The sequence below is a fragment of the Euphorbia lathyris genome, chromosome 9 (genome assembly GCF_963576675.1).
Source record: "Euphorbia lathyris chromosome 9, ddEupLath1.1, whole genome shotgun sequence".
Classification (NCBI taxonomy): domain Eukaryota; kingdom Viridiplantae; phylum Streptophyta; class Magnoliopsida; order Malpighiales; family Euphorbiaceae; genus Euphorbia; species Euphorbia lathyris.
The window spans coordinates 36,771,016-36,791,357 of NC_088918.1; the positions used below are offsets into that span (position 1 = coordinate 36,771,016).

Sequence of the window (20,342 nt, forward strand, 5' to 3'; positions counted from 1 at the left end):
TATTTATGTTCATTTGAAATATAAAACTACATACTTCTGAAATCTATAAAACAAAATTTTACAAAAAAAAAAAATTACATTGTTTTACATTTCTCCGTGTATAGAAATACTATTAATAAAAAAATCGAATCAAATTTGCTCATGAATCTACAATCTATCTTGCTCGTGAGCTTAGTTTTGTCGTGCTCAATCTCGACTAGTTTATAAATTGAGCCAAACGCCAGCGACTCCTCTCATTTAGAGCACTATTTATTTGGGTGTTTGAATCCAAAAATTTGCAACACTTTAAAAGCATTGTTTTGGCCAATTGGGAGTTGGTTTGAATTAAAGAATAACACACTACAGCTTTGGTTCAATTAAAGAATAACACACTACAGCTTTGGTTTTTTCACTCTTTTCGACCTATGTTCGTATTTCAGTGATAATTTCTATACTCAGTTTGCGTTCGTCCATATTTCTATTGTGTCTTAGGAGACTATAATCAATTACGACTAAATTTATTTTAAGGAGACTTATATTATTAAACCTCATATTACTCCTCCTGATTTTTAATCCATCTAAAGGTTTCCAAAAATTATATAATTTTCATTTCATTTTAATAATTTCAAATTAATAATATTTTTTTATGCTATTATTATTGTTATTCATGATAGTCTATTTTTTCGGACTTATATTTCAAACAATTAATACTGCACTTTGCCAAATTCAAAGGAAGGACATCAAAATTCAAGGATGAATCATCAAATTTCATCTCCAATGCCTTTATACCTTCATTTGTGTTCTTCATGTAAACCCGACTTTGTCAAAATCCCTGAAATTATACGGTGATGAGAAGAGATTTTTTTCTGATTCATATATAAACATCGGGTTTTTAATTTCATTGAAAATATTGTCCAACCATCAATCTCTTATTCAATTTCTAACACATGGCTAACATTTGAAGCAAACATTGGGATTGAAATATGGCCTATCTAGCTTAATGAAAGATCAAAATTTACATCAAATGGCCTTTCGACATGCCATTTTTCACCCTTTAAAAGGAAGGTTCTTTTTTTTTTTTTTTTGAAAAGCTTCAATGTTAGGTTAATGTGTAATAAATGTAATTTGTAGTTTTTTTTTTTTTTTGGGAAAAACAAGTTTAGGTAAAGGTATCTACCCAGTCCTAAAGGTCAGAGCATAAATTATGGAGGACTAAATTTTTTACTTTAATATAAATTCTTAAAATAAATTAAGAAAATTTTAATTTTATAGACTGCCATAAAAAAACTAATTAATAAATTTTTAATTTTTTAATCAACTCATATTACCTATGGTTTAACATCACATATGACTATTGATAATACATACTTTAGTAGCACAATTTATTTATTTTTTTTGCTAGTCTATATATATTAATTTTTCATCTTATTCTTGTTAGACACTAATATGTGTACAATTATAACTTATGGATTACTCAATATATTAAATTGAAAAAATCAAGGGACTTAACATATAAAATTCAGAAAGAGGATCAGGGTATTCAATAATTCTCAAATTTTCATGTTATTGAAACAAGAAAAATGAAAATGTAGAATTGTTCTTTACTATTCACAGTTGATATGGTATCAGCAGTAAGGTATTTACAATATTTTTTCAAGAATGGAGTAATTATACTATACGCCCCGCCCGGTATATCTCTTGTTCTTGTGAGATGCAAGTGAGTTGTTTGTTTGCAATGCTTTTGGTCAATAAAATAAAATCAAAAATCTACATGGGACGGCCGGATGAGGTGCAGTATATCTCATCAGCATAAGCAGTAGGCACATAAACTGCATTCCTCAATGAACTGTGCCTCTGCCCATAAAATAAATAAACTAATTCTCCTACCAGTAGCCATACCGAGACACGAATCCATGTTCCACCCCTGCACGTTAATATCAACGATCAATCATCGAACATGGCTAGAAAACTTCAGTTTAAGCTTAGTTCGCATTGTCATAAGAGATCCATACTTACCCAAGATTAACTAATAAGTAGGTGTTGACCAGAATGCAGACAACGGGTAAGAATGGAACACAAGGGCAAATAAAACCTGAAAATAGGTTCAAAGGATTTATTTGAAAATGCAGCATGATGTAACCTCAAGCTATCAAAAACTATGTATAACCCGAGTTTGAACGTACCTCCCGTGTGTCCAAAGCTGTGCCTCGTGTTATCCTGAGCTATACAAGCTAGAACAATCAAACCACACAACAGGAGAGCTCCACCAACGGAACACAATGTGAAGCGCAGAAGGCTGGTAGAATATAAATATGCAATGTTATCATAAGAAACAAATTACGAATCACATCTCGGTGAACTGCAATACTAACATGGAAACCTTTTTCTAATTCCTCTTTCTCAAAATAACATAGAAGACCTGTGCATAATGGTTTGAAATAAAATTGATTTCTGGTAGAAGCGAGGAGAAGAAGAGTCCGGTATAAAAATGCTTACTATCTCGTTCAATGCTGGGCCCTAAACTAGGTAGAATGGAGAAAATAGATTCATGTGGCCAAACAACTAAGGCGAATCAGTCAAACATGCAAGTGGAAGAGTTCGGAGTAAATGACGAACCTGGGAAGTATTTCAAGTGAAGCTGCAAATGTAAGGACAAGAATCCCTATGCATATGACAGTCATACTCCAAGCTGCAATTTTTCGTCTCTTTTGTTGATTTTGCTCATCTGAGAAGTTGACAAGAAGCCAGAAAACCCGATATCAATTTGCACCAACTATAAAGCTGGTCAAGAGGCCTAAATGGTGAAAGATCATATTACAACCATCCATAAAGCTAAAAGCATAAAAACATGACAATAAAACAAAAAGCGTCAATGTAAAGATAGCTTACATTCGTCACATAAAAAGAACACCATAGAATACCAATTCCAGATTTTCTTTTTCTTCCATCACTATAAAACACCTTTATTCAACAATTTTGTATTTTCTTATAGTATGTGTTTCTTTATGGGAGTTCTTTTATTCACAAACAGGGTATATATATAGACCTCCAAAAGCCAATCCAAGGTTGTCATTTTCTCTCCATACAACTTCTTACAGCCATGACAAATAAGGCAAAATGCATGCTAGATATGAATCTCAAGTCATTCTAATGTCAAAGATATGAATCTCCTATTGTTAAAGCAGAAGCATCACTTGCTTCTAAGTAGGCCAGGAAGATGCAACATAGTTTTTCCTCTTGTTATGACTAACCCTGTTTTAGAGAATATGATGGAGAGGTGATGAGGACTGTTGATACTAGAAGTCCACTGTTAGCCCGACTATCTCCTGGGACTCAGATTTGGCTTGGTTACTCTCGGAAGAAAAGGACACAGATGAGTTGGCATTTCCATTACGCTCGGGAGAAAGAGCAGGAGCAAAGAGTTGCTTATCTAGGTGTTAGTGTGAGGTATCCATAAATTTGTCTTCCTTTTTTTTTTTTAAGCCTCTATTGTGATGTGATATTTGATTGTATTGTTTTGTTCATCTCATCAGAATGCATAAAGACGGGTGTTAGATGAGTTCCTTCTTAAAAGAGCCTAAGATTCTTCTTCTATGCATCTTAGCTTGTTGCACCAACCTACCTCTGTTGTTCATAGTGGATGTTATTTCGCCTTTTGGGGCACTTAAATGAGTTCTCATATAATGTTCAAACACAAGGACAGATTCCGCAGCGAAAAAATAAATAATGATGAATCAAGCAGCTAAGAAGACATCTAATTAGTACCTTGAGCTATGGCTTTGTGTAGAAGAGGATCTTCAATTGATATCCCTCCTCTCTTACGTAAACTTTGACTGCTTTCACAGGAATTGACAGAATCCTTCAAATTTTGACTGCCAACCTCCTGAATATTACAACTTGGTCCTACTGACAATGAATCCACAGACTGAAGTGAAGGTGGAAGTGGCACCTCATCTGGTGGAACATATCTGAGTATTAAGACTGAAACTGCAACAGCAGTGAATGCAAGAAGGGCCCCCACACTAACCTGTGTACCCAGAAAAAGGGAAGTACAAAAAGTACACATTAATGTATTTCAATACCTACAAGATTAGGTTCCATATAACGGTGAAAAGCACTGTCAAGGAACCATTTGGCCCAAAAGTTTAAACTGATAAGTAGGGCCCAAGAATAACTTGTATTATTATCTATGATACACTTCCGCAAATGCCCCATTGGGCTACCATGTCAAGGAACCATTTCACCCAAAAGGTTAAGCTAATAGGTAAGGCCCAAGAATAACTTTTAACAGTAATTGAAGTTTGGATAACAATTCGCTAAGGTTACTAAACTTATTTTGTATGAACAAAATCATTGAACTTTAATTTTTGTTTCAATAAAGGTTTTATGACCGGTTTTTTTTTTTCAAAAAAGACCACCGAAAATCCAACGTGGCAAGTCCCCATGATTGTTTGCCAACTCAGCACCACGAGGGATTTGGCTGCCACGTGCCCAACATGTGGCAGCCATATGTTGGCCACTTGGCAGTTCAAAAAAACAAAAAACAATTTTCAGATAATTTTTAACTCCCTCTGAAAAATGTTCGCAAGTAATTGTAACTACCAGAATTTTTTTTTCCCGAGCTGACACATGGCTAACAAGTGGCAGTCAAATCCGTCTTGGTGCTATGTTAGTGAAAAATCAGGGGGACTATCAGATTTCCAGTGGTCTTTTTTGAATAAACTGGCCATAATGACTTCACTGAAACAAAAGCCAAAGTTCAGTGATTTTATTGACAAAATTAAGTTTAATGACCTCAGTAAAACGCTGTCCAAACTTCAGTGAACATCGGTAGTTTTGACACTCCATATAGCAGAAGAGAGAACACATTCTTTCTCATAGGAAATATCTAGTTCAACATAGGATCATGAGGACCCTTATACTAATTTGTGAACATGACTTACCATTCCAGCTAACTGGGAAACATCCATGAAAAAGGCCAGAGCTGAAGCAAGAACACCAACTGCTAATGTGCTCTTCACTGGAACTTGGGTGCGTTCATTAATGTCTGAAAAAAATGATGGCAATAATCCATCTCTAGCCATTGCCATAAACATACGGGGCTGAAAGTGCACAAGTACGAATCACTATTAAAGCCCTTCAAGCATTTTCTAAAACCTTAACCACAAAGTATAAGACTTTTGTGTTTCAAGAATAGTATAAAATCTTGCATACTTGCATTTCATTCAGAAACAATTAATAAAAACATATACCTAGAGCTTAAAAATCAATGACCTCTTTAACCATTTGAAAAGTACCCAGAAAACAAAGAAACAAAAAGGTGAGGAAGAGGACATCAAATCTCTTCTGCAGCTAATTTTCATAAATTTCAGAAGATTATTACAATATCGATGCTCTCTCTCTCTCTCTCTCTGTCAACTTCATAGTGCATAATGATTATTCTAAATCAAAAGTAGATAAATACATTACTTACTTGTGGAAGAAGTGAACCCATTAAGCTTGCACAAAGAGCAGTTACAGCACCACTTGTTATTATATACCTACAATTTGGAAGCTAAAAATGAATAGGAAACATGGACAAAATGCTGTCAAAACATAATCATGGACTGTGCTTTAAACTTAAAGGAAAAAGTTCTTACACTGCCCATTGCATCCCGTGAGAAGCAAATGCGGAAGAGATGGGAGTGTCTGGATCGAGTGCAAAGTATGGCACCAATCCAACGATAACAACAGACACAAACATGTACAGAATGCAACATATAGACAAAGAGATGCCTATCCCTAGGGGCAAATCTCGTTTAGGATTTATCACCTGTCATGAAGATTGGAAATAACGATGATGAGGTTCAAAAAGCTCAAAAGAGTTCTCCAAAGTTGTAGATGTATGGATCTACATGATAAGGAGCAAGCCTTGACCAAATGACAACCCACATTTGCATGTGCTTATGAGGAGAGAGAAGGGCTGAGTGACTATCAATGCAACATTTCCATATCAATGAAATGTCAAAACATATCATAGCATGCTTGTTGCATTCCTGAATTTATCAGGAAATAACCAAACAACTGCAATTATAATAGTTCTTCTCTTCTGTCACATTGTAGCTCACAAACTTTAAGATAGTCATAGACACTAAGCAGACAAAGGACACTCCCTTTTTCATTCATCAATCCTGTGTCACTAACACAAAATATGTTATCATCATGCACAAGAATGGGTGTCATAGATGACGAACGGACAAAGAAAAAACATATTCTTTGGTTAGCATTTCAGTTCAAACTTCTAGAATTCTGCTTTCACAACCAGGAATTTTACATTAGTTTAGATCTTCTGACCTTCCATATATTTTATCTAGTGGTATTAAAAAATGATAAATATTGCTAACCAAATCCCTCTTAGGACGCAGAGTAGACATGCAATTGTGGTGAAACTGTATTGAGTTTCTGAGTGAACTATTGCAGATAACTTATGGAACTAACGATATACTTGTAAGTGCATATGATATGCCATGGCCCTAATGTTGTGTTCTTGTAGCCGTGCAAATAATTAACCAATCAGAGAATGAAATGTCAATTTATTCTAATAATTCTTGCTTAATTTTCCACTTTTTATGTCTCAAAGAACTAGATTCGTTAGTCCATACCCTAAATTACCTCTTCAGCCGTGCTAGCTACAACATCAAATCCAATGAAGGAAAAAAACACCACAGCAGATCCTGCAAGCATCCCATTAAAACCAAGAGGGAAATACCTATAAAATTGAAAAATTTGGACATGAACTTAACGTTTAGTGCTTTGCACAACCAGAAGAAGAAAAAAAAAATCTCATACAAATACAATGGTTACCCGTTAGGAAGTTCATATCCAACCCATCCAGTCTTGAAAGCCAAATATCCACCAACTGTTATGATAAAAAGCATTCCACATATATTTGCTGTTGTAACAATGGCTTGGGCCAAGGAACTCTACAAAAATAAAGAACTGCATAAATTAAAATACGTACATGTAAATGGAAATTACAAGTAGTTCAAAAGAACAAGGCCCATGCCTCTTTGATTCCCATGCACAACAGAACAGTAACAATAAGAACCAAAACTGCTGCAGATGGATCTACAACAATGTCAAACCAAGGGATTGTGTGGCGGGCCAGATATGAAGGAAGATTATCCACACCTCCGAAAAACAGGGCCTGACAAGAACGAAGGCAATGGTCAGTATAATGAAATGAAGTGGACTCAATACATAAATAATTTGATGAGCTGAATCCTGCTAAGCAAGATTTGATAAATTTTCTAAGAGCATCAATTTTTGCTTTATGAATCGAGTCCCAGACAGAAGCTATAATATCCAATTACAGTAAGCAAAATAGAATGCTGAACATAGGATCTACTTTACCAGATTTGGTGTTAGGCCACGAGCAATAGCGGAACCACCAATTGTATAATCCAAAATCAATGCCCAGCCAACCAACCATGCGGCACTAGAACAAAAAATAACATTTGAATCAATAAGAAGCATATATATAGTTGACTTTTAGTTTTTGCAAGTTCATTAATTATGCCTTATAATCTGTTCACACTTCACTGACAGGAACACTAAGCAAAATCTTATAACTACAATAGTTCGTAATTCCTTGAGCATAAATCACTAGATAGGTAACCACTAACCATGAGAAAGAACAAAACTAAAGTTTCGGAACGAAGTAACGAATAAACAAGCAGTACTTCTTGCATATCTATCAATAGAGAAAGTTCCTAGTAAAAAAAGTTCAACCTAAATAACTTGCAGCTTACCCCTCTCCTATGCAAATGTATGCATAATGGTAAGCACTCCCTGCAGACGGGCACCGACATGCAAGTTCTGCATAACAAAATGCTGATAGAGCAGCTGCTATTCCAGCTATGAGAAATGAAATAGTAAGAGCTGGTCCCGTTTGCTCTCTAGCAACAGTACCAACAAGAATATATACTCCAGCTCCAATTGTTGCTCCAACTCCTGAAAAAACCACCAATACTATGAACATCTTCCCAGCAAGGATAACAGAAGGATTAAACAAAGTAAGTTCATAGCCTAAAATGCATATATATGCCTAAATAAGTTGTTATGATCTGACTGATAAACAAGTATTGATTTGTTGCCTACTGCAAGCAAGGAAGCAATTCCCAGATTCTCAAGTCAATTCATAATTTGTATAGAGACTCAAGGCTTAATAACAAAAACTCAATTTCAAATTAGTTTGAAGATTAAAAAAAATATAGTGAATTACCAATAGCAATGAGGTCAATAACAGAGAGCTTCTTAGCCAATTGTTGGGTACCCTCTCTCCTTAGAAGAACTGAATCAACGTGCTTTCTCCTTGTAAAACTCCTCAACCCCCAATAACCCTTTGAAGCACCATCGTTTTGCATATCAACAAGCATGCCCATCAACCAAACCAAAGCACTAAGATTTTTCCTCTGGGAAAAAAAAAAGAGAGAGCAGAAACAGTGTTGGTCTTGGATCAATTTGCAATCACAAAAACCCACATGCTCAATTTCTTGGATATTTCAAAGAAAAGTCCAAGCTTTAAGAGAGGAAGAAAACAAGGTTGAGAAGATGGCATTCCGTTCTTATCTTGAGTGTGTTATCAGGTATGGGCGACATTATGGACAACTATGAGATATTTGAATAAATTGAATCATCTCCGAGATATGAGTCATGTTCATTCACTGATTGCGTGATCTTTATTAACACCTTTTTTTTTTTGTTTATCAAAATATGGATTTTGAATCTAACACTCGCCCTTGCTTCCTTCATCACTCAATTTAACCTAAAAATTGCTTTTTATTATTATTATTTATCAATTTATTCTCTTAATATTTACTAAATTACTCCATCCGTTCCATAATATTTGTCTTTCTAGTGAATTTTTTTATTCCATAATATATAACATTTTAATCCATGCACATTAATTGATTTTTACCAAACATACTCCTATTTAAATTGTTTTTTTTTATTTTGGAAACAGATAAAAATTAATTAGTGAAGTATAACAAAATCTTTTAGTCAAAATTAATTATATTTTTAATTCTTGTATCTTCACCTTAGAGGGTTAGGCTATGCTTATTTTGTTTTTGACAAAGTAAACCTTACTTTGTTTTTTCCACCATTGGATGGTGATGAACTTTGACAAAGTAATCTCATCCAATGGTAGAAAAAACAAAGTAAACTTACTTTCTCAAAAACAAAGTAAACATAGAAGGCACCTAAAAGAGAAATATTATGTAAGAGTAGTCCAAAACCAAAAATTATTAGTAAAAATATTTGTTGTTTTCAATCAATTTAAGTAAGGTATAAGTAAGTAGTAAAAATATAATTATATTTTTAATGTTTGCAAGTTGAGCTAATTATAGCTACTAACATTTGACATTTGGATATTTTTTAGTCATTATTATCGAAACACTCTACACAGTAATCTCATTATTTGCGCTTTATATGCATGTCATCTTGTCATTCATTAATAACAGATTAAAATACGTGTGCATGGATGAAAAAAATAAAAAAAATAAAAAAAGTGACAAATTATCTTGTGTTTTACATATATCAAAAACACGTGTACACATAATTGTTTTTTCTTGAACTTAAAAAAAACCACGTGTGTACAAAAGTTTGTGATCTATTACTAATTGGTGATAACATCACGCACGGGTAAAGTGAAAGTAACAAAATTCTAAATTATGTATAATATAATTTTAATTAGGAGTAAAATAAATTCGATTTGCAAATGTTGAAGATATAATTATAGTATTTACGAAATTAGAAGTAAAATTACTTTTAACTATCAATATTGTGATTTTTTTCGGATGGAAAATATTGCTGTGTTTTTACCCATATTTTTTTAAGTGAAAATATCACTTTATAAATTGATATTCATTTTTCTTAAGTTGTCTGCGAGAATATCAATTTTATTTTTATTGTACAAAAAGTAGCACAATGTCACACCCTTATGATATAAAGTCTAGTTTGAATTTTATCCGGTGATAAAAACTTTAATTTAGGATGTTGTTAAACTCAGCCCTAATTTCCCATCCATAGCCCCGTGAAAGGACGAAATTACCCTTTCATGGGTTTTGGGGTGGAAAAAGCTATTTTTTTTGCTCTCTCGATACACGGGCGTATGGACATCACGCCTCACCTCATGGTGGGGCGTGTGAACATCACGCCTCACCGTGTGGTCGGGCGTGATAGCCCCACGCCACACCGTGTGGTCGGACGTGGGACTATCACGTTCGACCACACGGTGAGGCGTGGGGCTATCACGCCCGACCACACGGTGATGCGTGGGGCTATCACGCCCGACCACACGGTGAGGCGTGATGTTCACACGCCCGTGTATCGAGAGAGAAAAAAAATAGCTTATGAATCCCGTAAATAGGCCGTTAAACCCGTAAATAGTCCGTTAAGCCCGTAACTACATAAATGTACTTAACAAAAAAAATTTAAAAACATAAAAATTAAAATAAACATTAATAAACATAATAGAGTAAATTTAATATCTACAACAAAAAAATGTTTAAATGTATGAATGTCTACAACAAAAAATCAGCTCGCCCGACGCCACGAATCCATAAACTCATCCATCTCCCTTTTAATGCGTGGAACATCCTCGTCAGATCGGTGGGTAGCCGATAGTTGGGTGACACGCCACAACCAGCTAACCCACTGCAAAAAAAAAGTAATAAATAAATATTAAAAATTAAACATATATAAACTAATACTAAATAATAATATTAAATAATAATAAACTTACAAATTCGCTGTTGGCGCGAGCATGGTGTACCGGTCCAGCCTGTGGTGCATGAAGGAGATGTGGATGCGAATATCGCCTATACCAATCCATATAAGCAGGATCACAGGCAGTGGAATCGTATCCAACTGGTCGGCATCTCCTCCGATCAATGCCCCGAGCCGATGAAAATCTCCGCCAGGTATCCTCAACTGTGACTAAGGAATGCGTGAGCCTGTACGATAACGACTTCCATGGTCGTACTGCTTTATCAGGTCTAATACGCTCAGCTGGGATAGGCTGAGTATATCCGACCTGTCGCAACGCTCGATCGGGCATATACGGCTCGACGATGTCTCTACACCGTATCCAACCGGCGTAGGACACTCGAAGCCGATCATCATCAGCGACAGGACCATAAGGCAACCACGTCACCTGGAAAAAAGTAATACTCAATAAAAAAAATAATAATATACTATAAATAATAATTAAATAAATTCTAAAATTTTATAAAATACCTCTGCCGCCGTCATACGATCCAGCTGCCCGCGAAAGGTATCTAGTCGGGCGGTCGTCTTGCCTGGTACCCCGACCTCCCATCTCAGTGCACGGGCATGGTCAGCTGGGATCAAGTGAGCTCCTCTATGCGGCCGGAAAACCGGAAAATACTCATATATACATGCCTGCAGTAGGGTCAAACATCCGCATATACCTGAACAGTCTCCTCTGCTCGCTATCCCCAGCTGCCGGTACAACATGGCTAGTGTGGCAGACCCCCATGATAGTCCAGCTGCCCCGCTGACACCGCTGTAAACCTCATGAAGAGTGGCCGGCCTAATCCTATCTCCACCCTTGTCAACAAACAGAGTGGATCCAAGCATAAGCCACATCCACGCTGTGGCCCGAGTAGCGTCATCCCTACCCTCAGTGAGAAGCCCCTGTACAGCCCAACAAATACACCTCCACCTGCCCATAAATGACTAGTCGGCAACAGAAGCTCAGCCTGACTCACCCTAAACATCATCATGCACATGGCATGAAGCGAGTCAGTAGGGGGAGACTCGGACACCATCGGACCGTCGATCGGGATCCGAAGAATCTGTCATACATCATGCAGCTGGATAGTCATCTCCCCGAACGGCATGTGGAAGGAGTTCGTATCAGGCTGCCACCGCTCCACGAACGCAGTCAACAGCGGAGTGTCGAGGTTTCTGAACATGGCATGTGGAAGGTGAGACAAACCAGTCCTCTCGATCATCTCCCTCAGCTGTAAAATGACACATATACAATTTATACAATTACTAAATGTTTTTTATGTTTATAGTTAAAAATACAAATTACAATAAATGTTGACACACTATATTATTCTTACCTCGGCTGCCGCACCAGAAAACCACTGACACAAATCTCGGCATGTTGCTGATCTGTTGTAGTATGTCAGAAACGACTGAATCTCTCCTCCCAACATCCGTGAGGCAACATGTCCTAGAAAACTAGGAATCACGGAACCATCAACGGGACCACCATCAACCGGTGCAGTAACTACCTAGCTCTCGTCCTCACTAGCTTTGGGACGTTTGCTTGTCCCTGAAAATTATAAAATTATACTAACTTATACTAAAAAATACTAAAAAATTATACTAAATTATACTAAAATTATACAAAAAAAAAATACTAAATTATACTAAAATTATACTAGATTATACTAAAATTATATTAAAAAATACTAAAAAATACTAAATTATACTAAAAAATACTAAATTATACTAAAATTATACTAGATTATACTAAATTATACTAAAAAATTATACTAAAAAATACTAAATTATACTAAAATTATACTAAAAAATACTAAAAAATACTAAATTATACTAAAAGTATACTAAAAAATACTAAAAAATACTAAATTATACTAGATTATGTGCAACAGCGGACTGTCGCACTGCCCGGGCTGCCACATCCAGGTAGTCCTGAAAAGAATCGTTATCGGGCTCTCTGTCATCAAAATCAGTCGCCCCCTCTGATCCATGAATATCGGCCTGATCCGCAATCGGCCCCCTTCTCACCTGCTCCGTCGCAGCCCCTCTCCGCCTACGACCAGAAATATCTATACCACGCAATCTCGTATGCCGTAGTGTATCATCCTCGTCGTCCATATCTAGACGACGAGCAGATGACGGGATGGATTTCCCACCCCTAGTAGGCCGCTCCGTCTACAAAAAAAATTACACTAAATTAATAAAACTGTAAATAATGTAAATTATACTAAATTTATAAAATTATGCTAAAATACTACTAAATTAATAAAGTTATACTCAATTTATACTAAATTATACTAAAATTACACTAAATTACTAAAATGTTTACTAAAATTACACTAAATTACTAAAATTTTAAAAAATATTAATTTTTATACTAAAATTTATACTAAATGTTTACTAAAATTAAACTAAAATTACACTAAATTACTAAAATTTTAAAAAATATTAATTTTTATTAAAAAAACGGGGGCGTAAGGGAATCACGCCCGAACCATTGGTCGGGCGTATGCGCATCACGCCGTATCAGTGATTAGGGCGTATGCGTATCACGCCCTACCATTGGTTCGGGCATGTGGCTATCACGCCCGCACCACTGGTCGGACGTGATACTCATACGCCCGAACCGCAGATCGGGCGTGATGTTCATACGTCCGACTGCGATTCCGGCCGAATTTTTAAAAACCACAACAGATTCAATTCGATGCAAAAATCAACGAAATAAAGTGGTAAATCTTACCATTTTAGCTTTTCCTTTACGGTTTCTATCACCATCCATGATTCGGTTCACTAATTTGTCCGGATTTGAGCAAAAATCGTTTTGGCTTCTTGAGAGGTTTTAGGTTTTTTGAAATTTAATGCAAAGAGTATTTCGGTCTATTCACGAGGCTAGAAGTGTAAATGTAGGGCTGAGTTTAGTAAATCACTTAATTTATTGCCCTTTTTAAATGAACACCGAAGAAATTATTTTGATCTTTACAAAAAAATAAATAAAAATTAGTATATCTATCCTAAATATAATATTTGAACCTCGCTATGGTTACTTTGTTTTTTACAAAGTACCGTTACTTGGTGTGTTTTCACCATTGAATGATGGAGTATAAAATTAATCCAACGGTGAATATGAGCACCAAGTAACGGTACTTTGTAAAAAACAAAATAACCATAACGGACACCTTGAACTGTATCCTACAATAACAGTAAAATTTATCTTATATAATAAGCTTAAACTTTCATGCACACTTCTCTTATTAATATAAGGATCTTCTATTACATAGAAGCTGATTTTGAGCCAACTCCCTTTTTTCAATACTGACATATTTTAAATTAATGGGTAATTAATTTATTAGTCTCTATATTTTAACAAAACACACTGTTTAGTCCCTATATTTTCAAAAACACACGGTAAAGTTCCTAACGTTTTTCTCGGTGAACTGTTTAATCCCTAACGTTTTTCTCGGTGAACTGTTTAGTCCCTAACGTTTTTCTCGATGAACTGTTCAGTCCCTGCCGTTAGACTCTCATGAAGATTCTGTTAGTCAATTTGGATTTGCGTTCTTCTTTTCATTTATTTTCCTTTCCTTTAAAACTCTAATGCATCTGAAATCAACTTTGAGTGTTATTCTTCTTGATTTTCTTCTTAATCGTTCAAATTCATAAGCATTAGGTCTGTTCTTTTTCTTGTTCTCCATACAAATAGCTTCTTCTTCTAAATTGGATTTCCTCTTCTGAAGTTTGAAGGTAAATAGTAAAGGGTAATTTAGTCATTTCCGAAGTCATAAACGGTAAAAAATCTAACAAACAGACGGAATGACTAAATAGTTCACTGAGAAAAAGGTTAGGGACGTTACCATGTGTTTTTGAAAATATAAGGACTAATAAATTAATTACCCTAAATTAATTAACAAATAAATTATAAAAATAAAAATTAGAGTTATTTTAACAATTATAGGGAGAAAAATAACATTAAAGAAGAACTGAAAAAAACACTACTATTTCCATAAGAAAATATTGCTCCGAAAAACTGAAAAAAACACTCCTTAAAACTTGAAACATTTTCTACAATTACTCAAAACTTAACAAATATCATTCATACCTTTTCTTCACAGTAGGGTATACGAGTATGAAAACTTAATAATATGTATAATCTAACCGTGTAACTATTTTATGTGCAAGAAATTATTTTAGTCTAAAACTAATGACTATATAAGAGTGTCTAGACTCAAATAAATGGAGATTTCCCATCTCAAACGAATCCCCATCCCCATGGGGGTCGGATAATTTACGCCTCGTTTGCAGCCCTACCTGCAATAACAATTATCAACTGTCCGTAATATGATAAAAATAACAGCGCCTTCCTTCTTTCCGTTGATCAATTTATCTAGATCAGTTACAAGTGTTTTTTCATTTTCTTTGCTCTTCTCTTCTCCCAGTTAAAATACAACTTTCAATAGCTCACAAGTTACTTGTTACAAGACAGATTCATGGAAAAAGAGAAGTGAAACTGATCAATTGAGGTAACATTTCCATATTCTTTTTCCCCGCCCCCGCTCAGCCGAATCCGATTACCAGAGTTTATGTTATTTCTATCATCAGTCAGCTTGGTCAGGACTCCTATCACCATCACCATCATCAAGTTGCACCCACAGCCCTTGGCTTCTTTCCCCAACATTTTCCCATGTTTGTTGCCTTACACTCCTATCATTTGTATCATCTCCATCCGAAAACTGTCCCCACACGCTTCGGCTCTTTCCACCTCCACTGAATTCCTCCTCGCAACCTGCCACTGTCTTCAAAAGTTCTGACTGCAAAAGCGGGCAGTTCTCTTTCAGATATTCAAAACCGTCAGATCGCATCACAGCTGCATGAAATGAGATAATCAGGAAAACGCTTGAATGTGAGTTGTTATATCAAGAAAACAAAGGAAGAATGCAGATGCAGAAAAACTAACTCAAGCATCAAGTCACTGACATCAGTCAAGTATGGAACCAATGAAGCCAAAAAAGTTCGAGAACATCAAATTATCATCTTCAAATGCATTAAGAAGACTCTGTGCAAGCGAAAGACAAAATAGCAAGTATAGTACACTTGGATTTACCAAAACCAATCAAACAGTAAATGCAACAAACTTCGGCAGTGGAAATTATTGAAACTTAGTTCTGGTTCATTATTGTTCATAGGAGACAGAAGAGAGGAGACACATTGACATGTATATGTGCTGTAAATCCATAATGAAATGAAACCATATTCACAAGAGATGCATAAGCCCTTCGGTCAAAAAGTTACTCCAACAGATATCTGCACTTAAACCATTTTCTCCTTTACACTAGGCTTTCTTATATTCCTGAAGATCATAAACATGGCAACAGAAACCAGACTAGCAGATCAGGTCAACAGTTAATGCCGTCTTCTTGTTTTTCTGTACAAATGACTATGCAATAAAAAAAATCGCAAACCCAGTTTAATTGATGTTCAAAATAACCAATCAGCTTTTACCAATTTTGAACATGAGATAATAAAAACTCAATCTCATGACTCAAATGGAGTGATACTCGATCACAAAACTCGCAGGAATTTTCACATCATTCCCTCCCTCACTCTCTCCATTGTGAAGCACTTAGCTAAGAGTAGTTATTAATTTGGGCACCAAAAAAATGTATCTAAATCAACCTCGTTTAAAGCTTCATACCATATTCTATCCTCTTCAATTTGTATTGAACACAAATTATATATTCTATATTTATCTCTACAGCCAGGAAACAATGGCAAGTCACAGAAATGAAAATGGAAAAACAAAAGAAAATTGTCTGATAAAATAAAATATAATAAAATAAAGAAAAGGAGGGACAATGGAACATGATGACAATTGATATAGTGAAGGCACCAAAAGTAAAGATAGCCACAGTAGAGGATAAAGAATTTCACAGAAAGACTCTAAAATGCAGTCCAAAAACTTTACATAAATCCAGGGCCAGAAAGGTATAACTCGGAGTTTGACCAAATTTATGTCAAATGCAATTGGCCGATATAAACCCTCATTAAAAAAAAAAAAAAAGGGCGGCCCGGTCGCACTACGCGTCCCCGCTGAGCGAGGGTCCGAGGAGGGTTCCCACCACAAGGGTGTACTGGGGCATGCCTTCCCCTGCCAATTTATTTGGCAAGAGGCCGCTCCTAAGACTCGAACCCGTGACCTCTTGGTCACACGACAACAACGTTTACCGTTGCGCCAAGGCTCGCCCTCTATATGGAACTTGACGATAAATCAAAAAATTCCATATGCAAGTATATAAAAATGTAAGTGGTTACACAACAAAGGCATTCTTTTATACTTTGCAGAATTACAGATAGTGATGTTCATATAGCTTTATGCATGTATCATAGTTATTTAAGGCACAAGAGGTTTCTATAGCCTAGATGCAGGCACGCTCCCGAGTGACACAAGGCGCACTAATATATATATATATATGACAACAATTAACATATCTAAAATACAACAAATAATCAAATAACAACAATTTTAATCATAAAATGCATGAAATAAATTTCAAATTGACTATTAACTCTTTCAGAATTATTCTTCATAATAAAAACTTAAATCTAACAACTCTGTTTTGCAGCAGAGCTTCCTCACAGTTCACACACACAAAAAAAAAAAAAAAACAGTGGAAGTGTGGATTAATCAATACATAATCTGTACCTATTCAGATCTAATCTTCTTTCCTTTGCGTTCTCTACTCCTTTCTTTCTTAATGTAATTGATCTTCTTTCCTATTTCTATTTCTTTCTTTCTTATTCTAATTGATGTCCTTTCCCTTTTTTCTGTCTATTTTTTTCTTATTCTAACTAATCGATGTTCTTAGTTCTTTCCGTTTTCTGTATCTTTCTTTACTACTCTATTTGATGTTCTTTCCTTTTCCTTTTTCTTCCTTTATTATTCTAATAGATGTTCTTTCCTTTTTCTATTTATTTCTTTTTTATTCTAATTGATGTATCCTTTTTCTATTTATTTCTTGATCTAATATTTTGTTTTTTTTTTTTAATTTGTGCAATGGCGCTTACATTAAATAACAAAGAAAAATACCCACCCCATGACCTCCCCAATCATAGGTAGACTCTCAACCACTAGGCTAGGACCCTCACGACAATCTAATAGATGCCTTCATAACTTCATCCCTTTCTATTTAATCTCAGCCTTGATCATAAACCCTAAAAATCCTATACCTGCGCCGAGGCACACCTCAAACAAGGTGACAGGCTCCATGAGGCGCAACCAATGTGCGCGCAGGATGAACATCGCCCGCCTCTCTGCTGCAGAGGCGCTAAGCCCTGAGCCTAGGGTCAGGCGCGCCTTTAACACCTATGGCGTGTATTGAACATTGTGAAAATGGAAAGCAAACAAAAAAGAAAAAATAGTAAACAATAAATATACCTATGAGATTTTCTGCAGCAAACTTTAGGCAAACAGATTTCAAGTCCATAGCATTAAAACTATCAGCCAGGGCAAGAATTTTGGCCACAGAATTTACTGATATATCCTTGCAGAGTACAGATTCGCACATTAATCTGAGTCTAGGTAAGTCATATTTGTCTGCTGCAGCCAACAGCTTTCCTACCAAAGTATCGGATACAGATGACATGCTAGAGGAACCTGACACAGAAAGCTCCTCATCTTCGACTAGAGTATCTTTGTATATGAAGTGCAGCAAAGCCTTTGCAATAAACATGAAAGAAAAATAAAAAGGAAAATGGGTAAATAAATATGGCATTGCCCTTCAAATCCATATTGGCAATATGAATACTATCAAAATCTAACTGAGCATCCATCAATTGATTTGCAATACAAATATACTATAATGAGAAACCTACTTTTTTCCCAAAGCTTGCATTTCTTGTTCTCTAGTAGTTAAGTAGCTGTAATGCTTTCAGTTTTTTTAACTCAATACTATGGAGTAAAGTTAATAAAGAAATGAGTTTACTAAAACATGCATATTATTACATTTCTTGTAAGATTGTGATTTTCTGTCCTAAGTAAAGGAAATTTATCCGGACAGTAATTACCTTAAAAACCTTAGGTTCCGTATCTGTTACAAAAACTTCACGATTATCTTCCTCCAATGCATAAAAAAATTCACTTTCAAACACAGGAGAACGAGCAGCTAATACCAATTTGTGAGCATGGAACTTTTCACCATGCACATTAAAAGTGATATCAGAACATTCCTCATTCTCCAATAACATACCAAAATGGTTCCCAATATCCGATTCAGGAACCTTTATAGAATGCAGTCTTGAGCAGTCAATTGCAGAAACTACAACCCCAACAGTACAATGAATCTTCAAGCAATCATCTTTAAGAAAATTGGATGTTTCAAGCATTGCCCGTCTAAAGAAACGTTTATAGCCCCTAAAAAAATTCCAGGAAAACAATCAAACAAAATAATCACTTAAAAAAACGAAAATTAAAGAAAAAATGAAAAAGACAAAAAAAAAAAGGGAAATACCACATGCTGCCGCGGTACTTGAGGGTGTAAGGGCCACTTTCAAGAGAGCGATCGAAGTGGCTATGGACTTTATGCTTGCCTTCGCCACTCTGATCGATCAAGGTGAGCTCGAACAAGGCACGAACATCAGTACCCTCGCTAGCTAGGGCAATGAAGACGGAGACATAGGAAGAATTATCCTCAGGATTCTTACCATCGGGGTAGAAGTAAATAGCCCACTGGTAACCGCCGACTGTGAAATTCTCGCTGGCGATGTGCTTGCCGACGCCGATACCCTTGGCCAAGGAGTAACCTTGGATGGTGAAACGGTGGGAGCCGTTGACGGTTTCGGTTATGGAGAGGGAGGTAGTAGGGGTACATGGCGGAGACGTCGTGGGGGGCATGGGAAGCCGGAAAGAAGAAGAAGAAGATTGGATTGGATTGGATTGGATTGAATTGGATTTGGAGAAGAGAAAAAGGATGGATGATGTAAACGGCAGCAAAGAGGGGAAAAAAAGGAAAGTGTGGGTTTTCCGTAGGGAAAGTGGGGCCCGCGCTTGTGCTTATACATGATGGGGTCCACTTTGCGTCATTCTGTGTTTGCTTTGCTTTGCTCTCCGGGTTCTTAAAAGTTCAAATTTAGCCAAAAATTGAAAAACTATTAACAATATATAGTGTTAATACATCATTTTCGCTCTTAAACTTGTAAAAAAAAAAATTGATTTTAAACTTTTAAAGTCTCTTAATAATTCTCTCAATTTAAATGTTTGGACATATAGTCAATTAATCATTCGATTGCAAATAAGTAATTTACATGTAAAAAGTATGATGTTAGGGATAGCAACTCGCGGGTAGTGTTAATCTCAAACCCTTACACGTTTATTTTTTAATTACATGTACCCTTCTCATTACTCTAATGGGTATATGTTTTGCATCTCATACTCATCCCATTTAATTCACGGGTACCCTTACCCATTAAGAATCAATAAATAAAACAAAAAATATTACAAATTTAATAGAATAAAAATTTAATAAATCATGCTTCTAAAAATTGAACAAATCGAACCTTAATCAATAAAAATA

At 35.7% G+C, this 20,342-nt stretch overlaps 2 protein-coding genes across 3 annotated transcripts; both read right to left on the reverse strand.

Moving 5' to 3' along the window:
* Nucleotides 1-1,518: 1,518 nt before the first annotated feature.
* LOC136205541 (cationic amino acid transporter 4, vacuolar) lies at nt 1,519-8,661 on the reverse strand. 2 transcript variants are annotated; one of them, XM_065996182.1, is made up of 14 exons: nt 8,243-8,658; nt 7,770-7,971; nt 7,372-7,456; nt 7,025-7,165; nt 6,823-6,941; nt 6,631-6,727; nt 5,619-5,791; nt 5,453-5,519; nt 4,923-5,081; nt 3,745-4,006; nt 2,596-2,704; nt 2,163-2,275; nt 1,996-2,071; nt 1,519-1,903 (listed from the first exon to the last, which is right to left on the reverse strand). In XM_065996182.1, exons 1-14 carry the CDS (start codon nt 8,400-8,402, stop codon nt 1,747-1,749), a joined length of 1,920 nt encoding a protein of 639 aa, XP_065852254.1. In that variant the 5' UTR covers nt 8,403-8,658; the 3' UTR covers nt 1,519-1,746. The 2 variants fall into 2 exon arrangements, with proteins under 2 accessions (XP_065852254.1, XP_065852255.1); XM_065996183.1 differs by lacking the exon at nt 5,619-5,791 and having other exon boundaries at nt 4,923-5,026; nt 8,243-8,661.
* Nucleotides 8,662-15,025: 6,364 nt separating this feature from the next.
* On the reverse strand, nt 15,026-19,765 carry LOC136206878 (BTB/POZ and MATH domain-containing protein 4-like). Its single transcript, XM_065998078.1, has 4 exons — nt 19,281-19,765; nt 18,838-19,183; nt 18,209-18,488; nt 15,026-15,640 (listed from the first exon to the last, which is right to left on the reverse strand). Exons 1-4 carry the CDS (start codon nt 19,661-19,663, stop codon nt 15,372-15,374), a joined length of 1,278 nt encoding a protein of 425 aa, XP_065854150.1. The 5' UTR covers nt 19,664-19,765; the 3' UTR covers nt 15,026-15,371.
* Nucleotides 19,766-20,342: the final 577 nt, after the last annotated feature.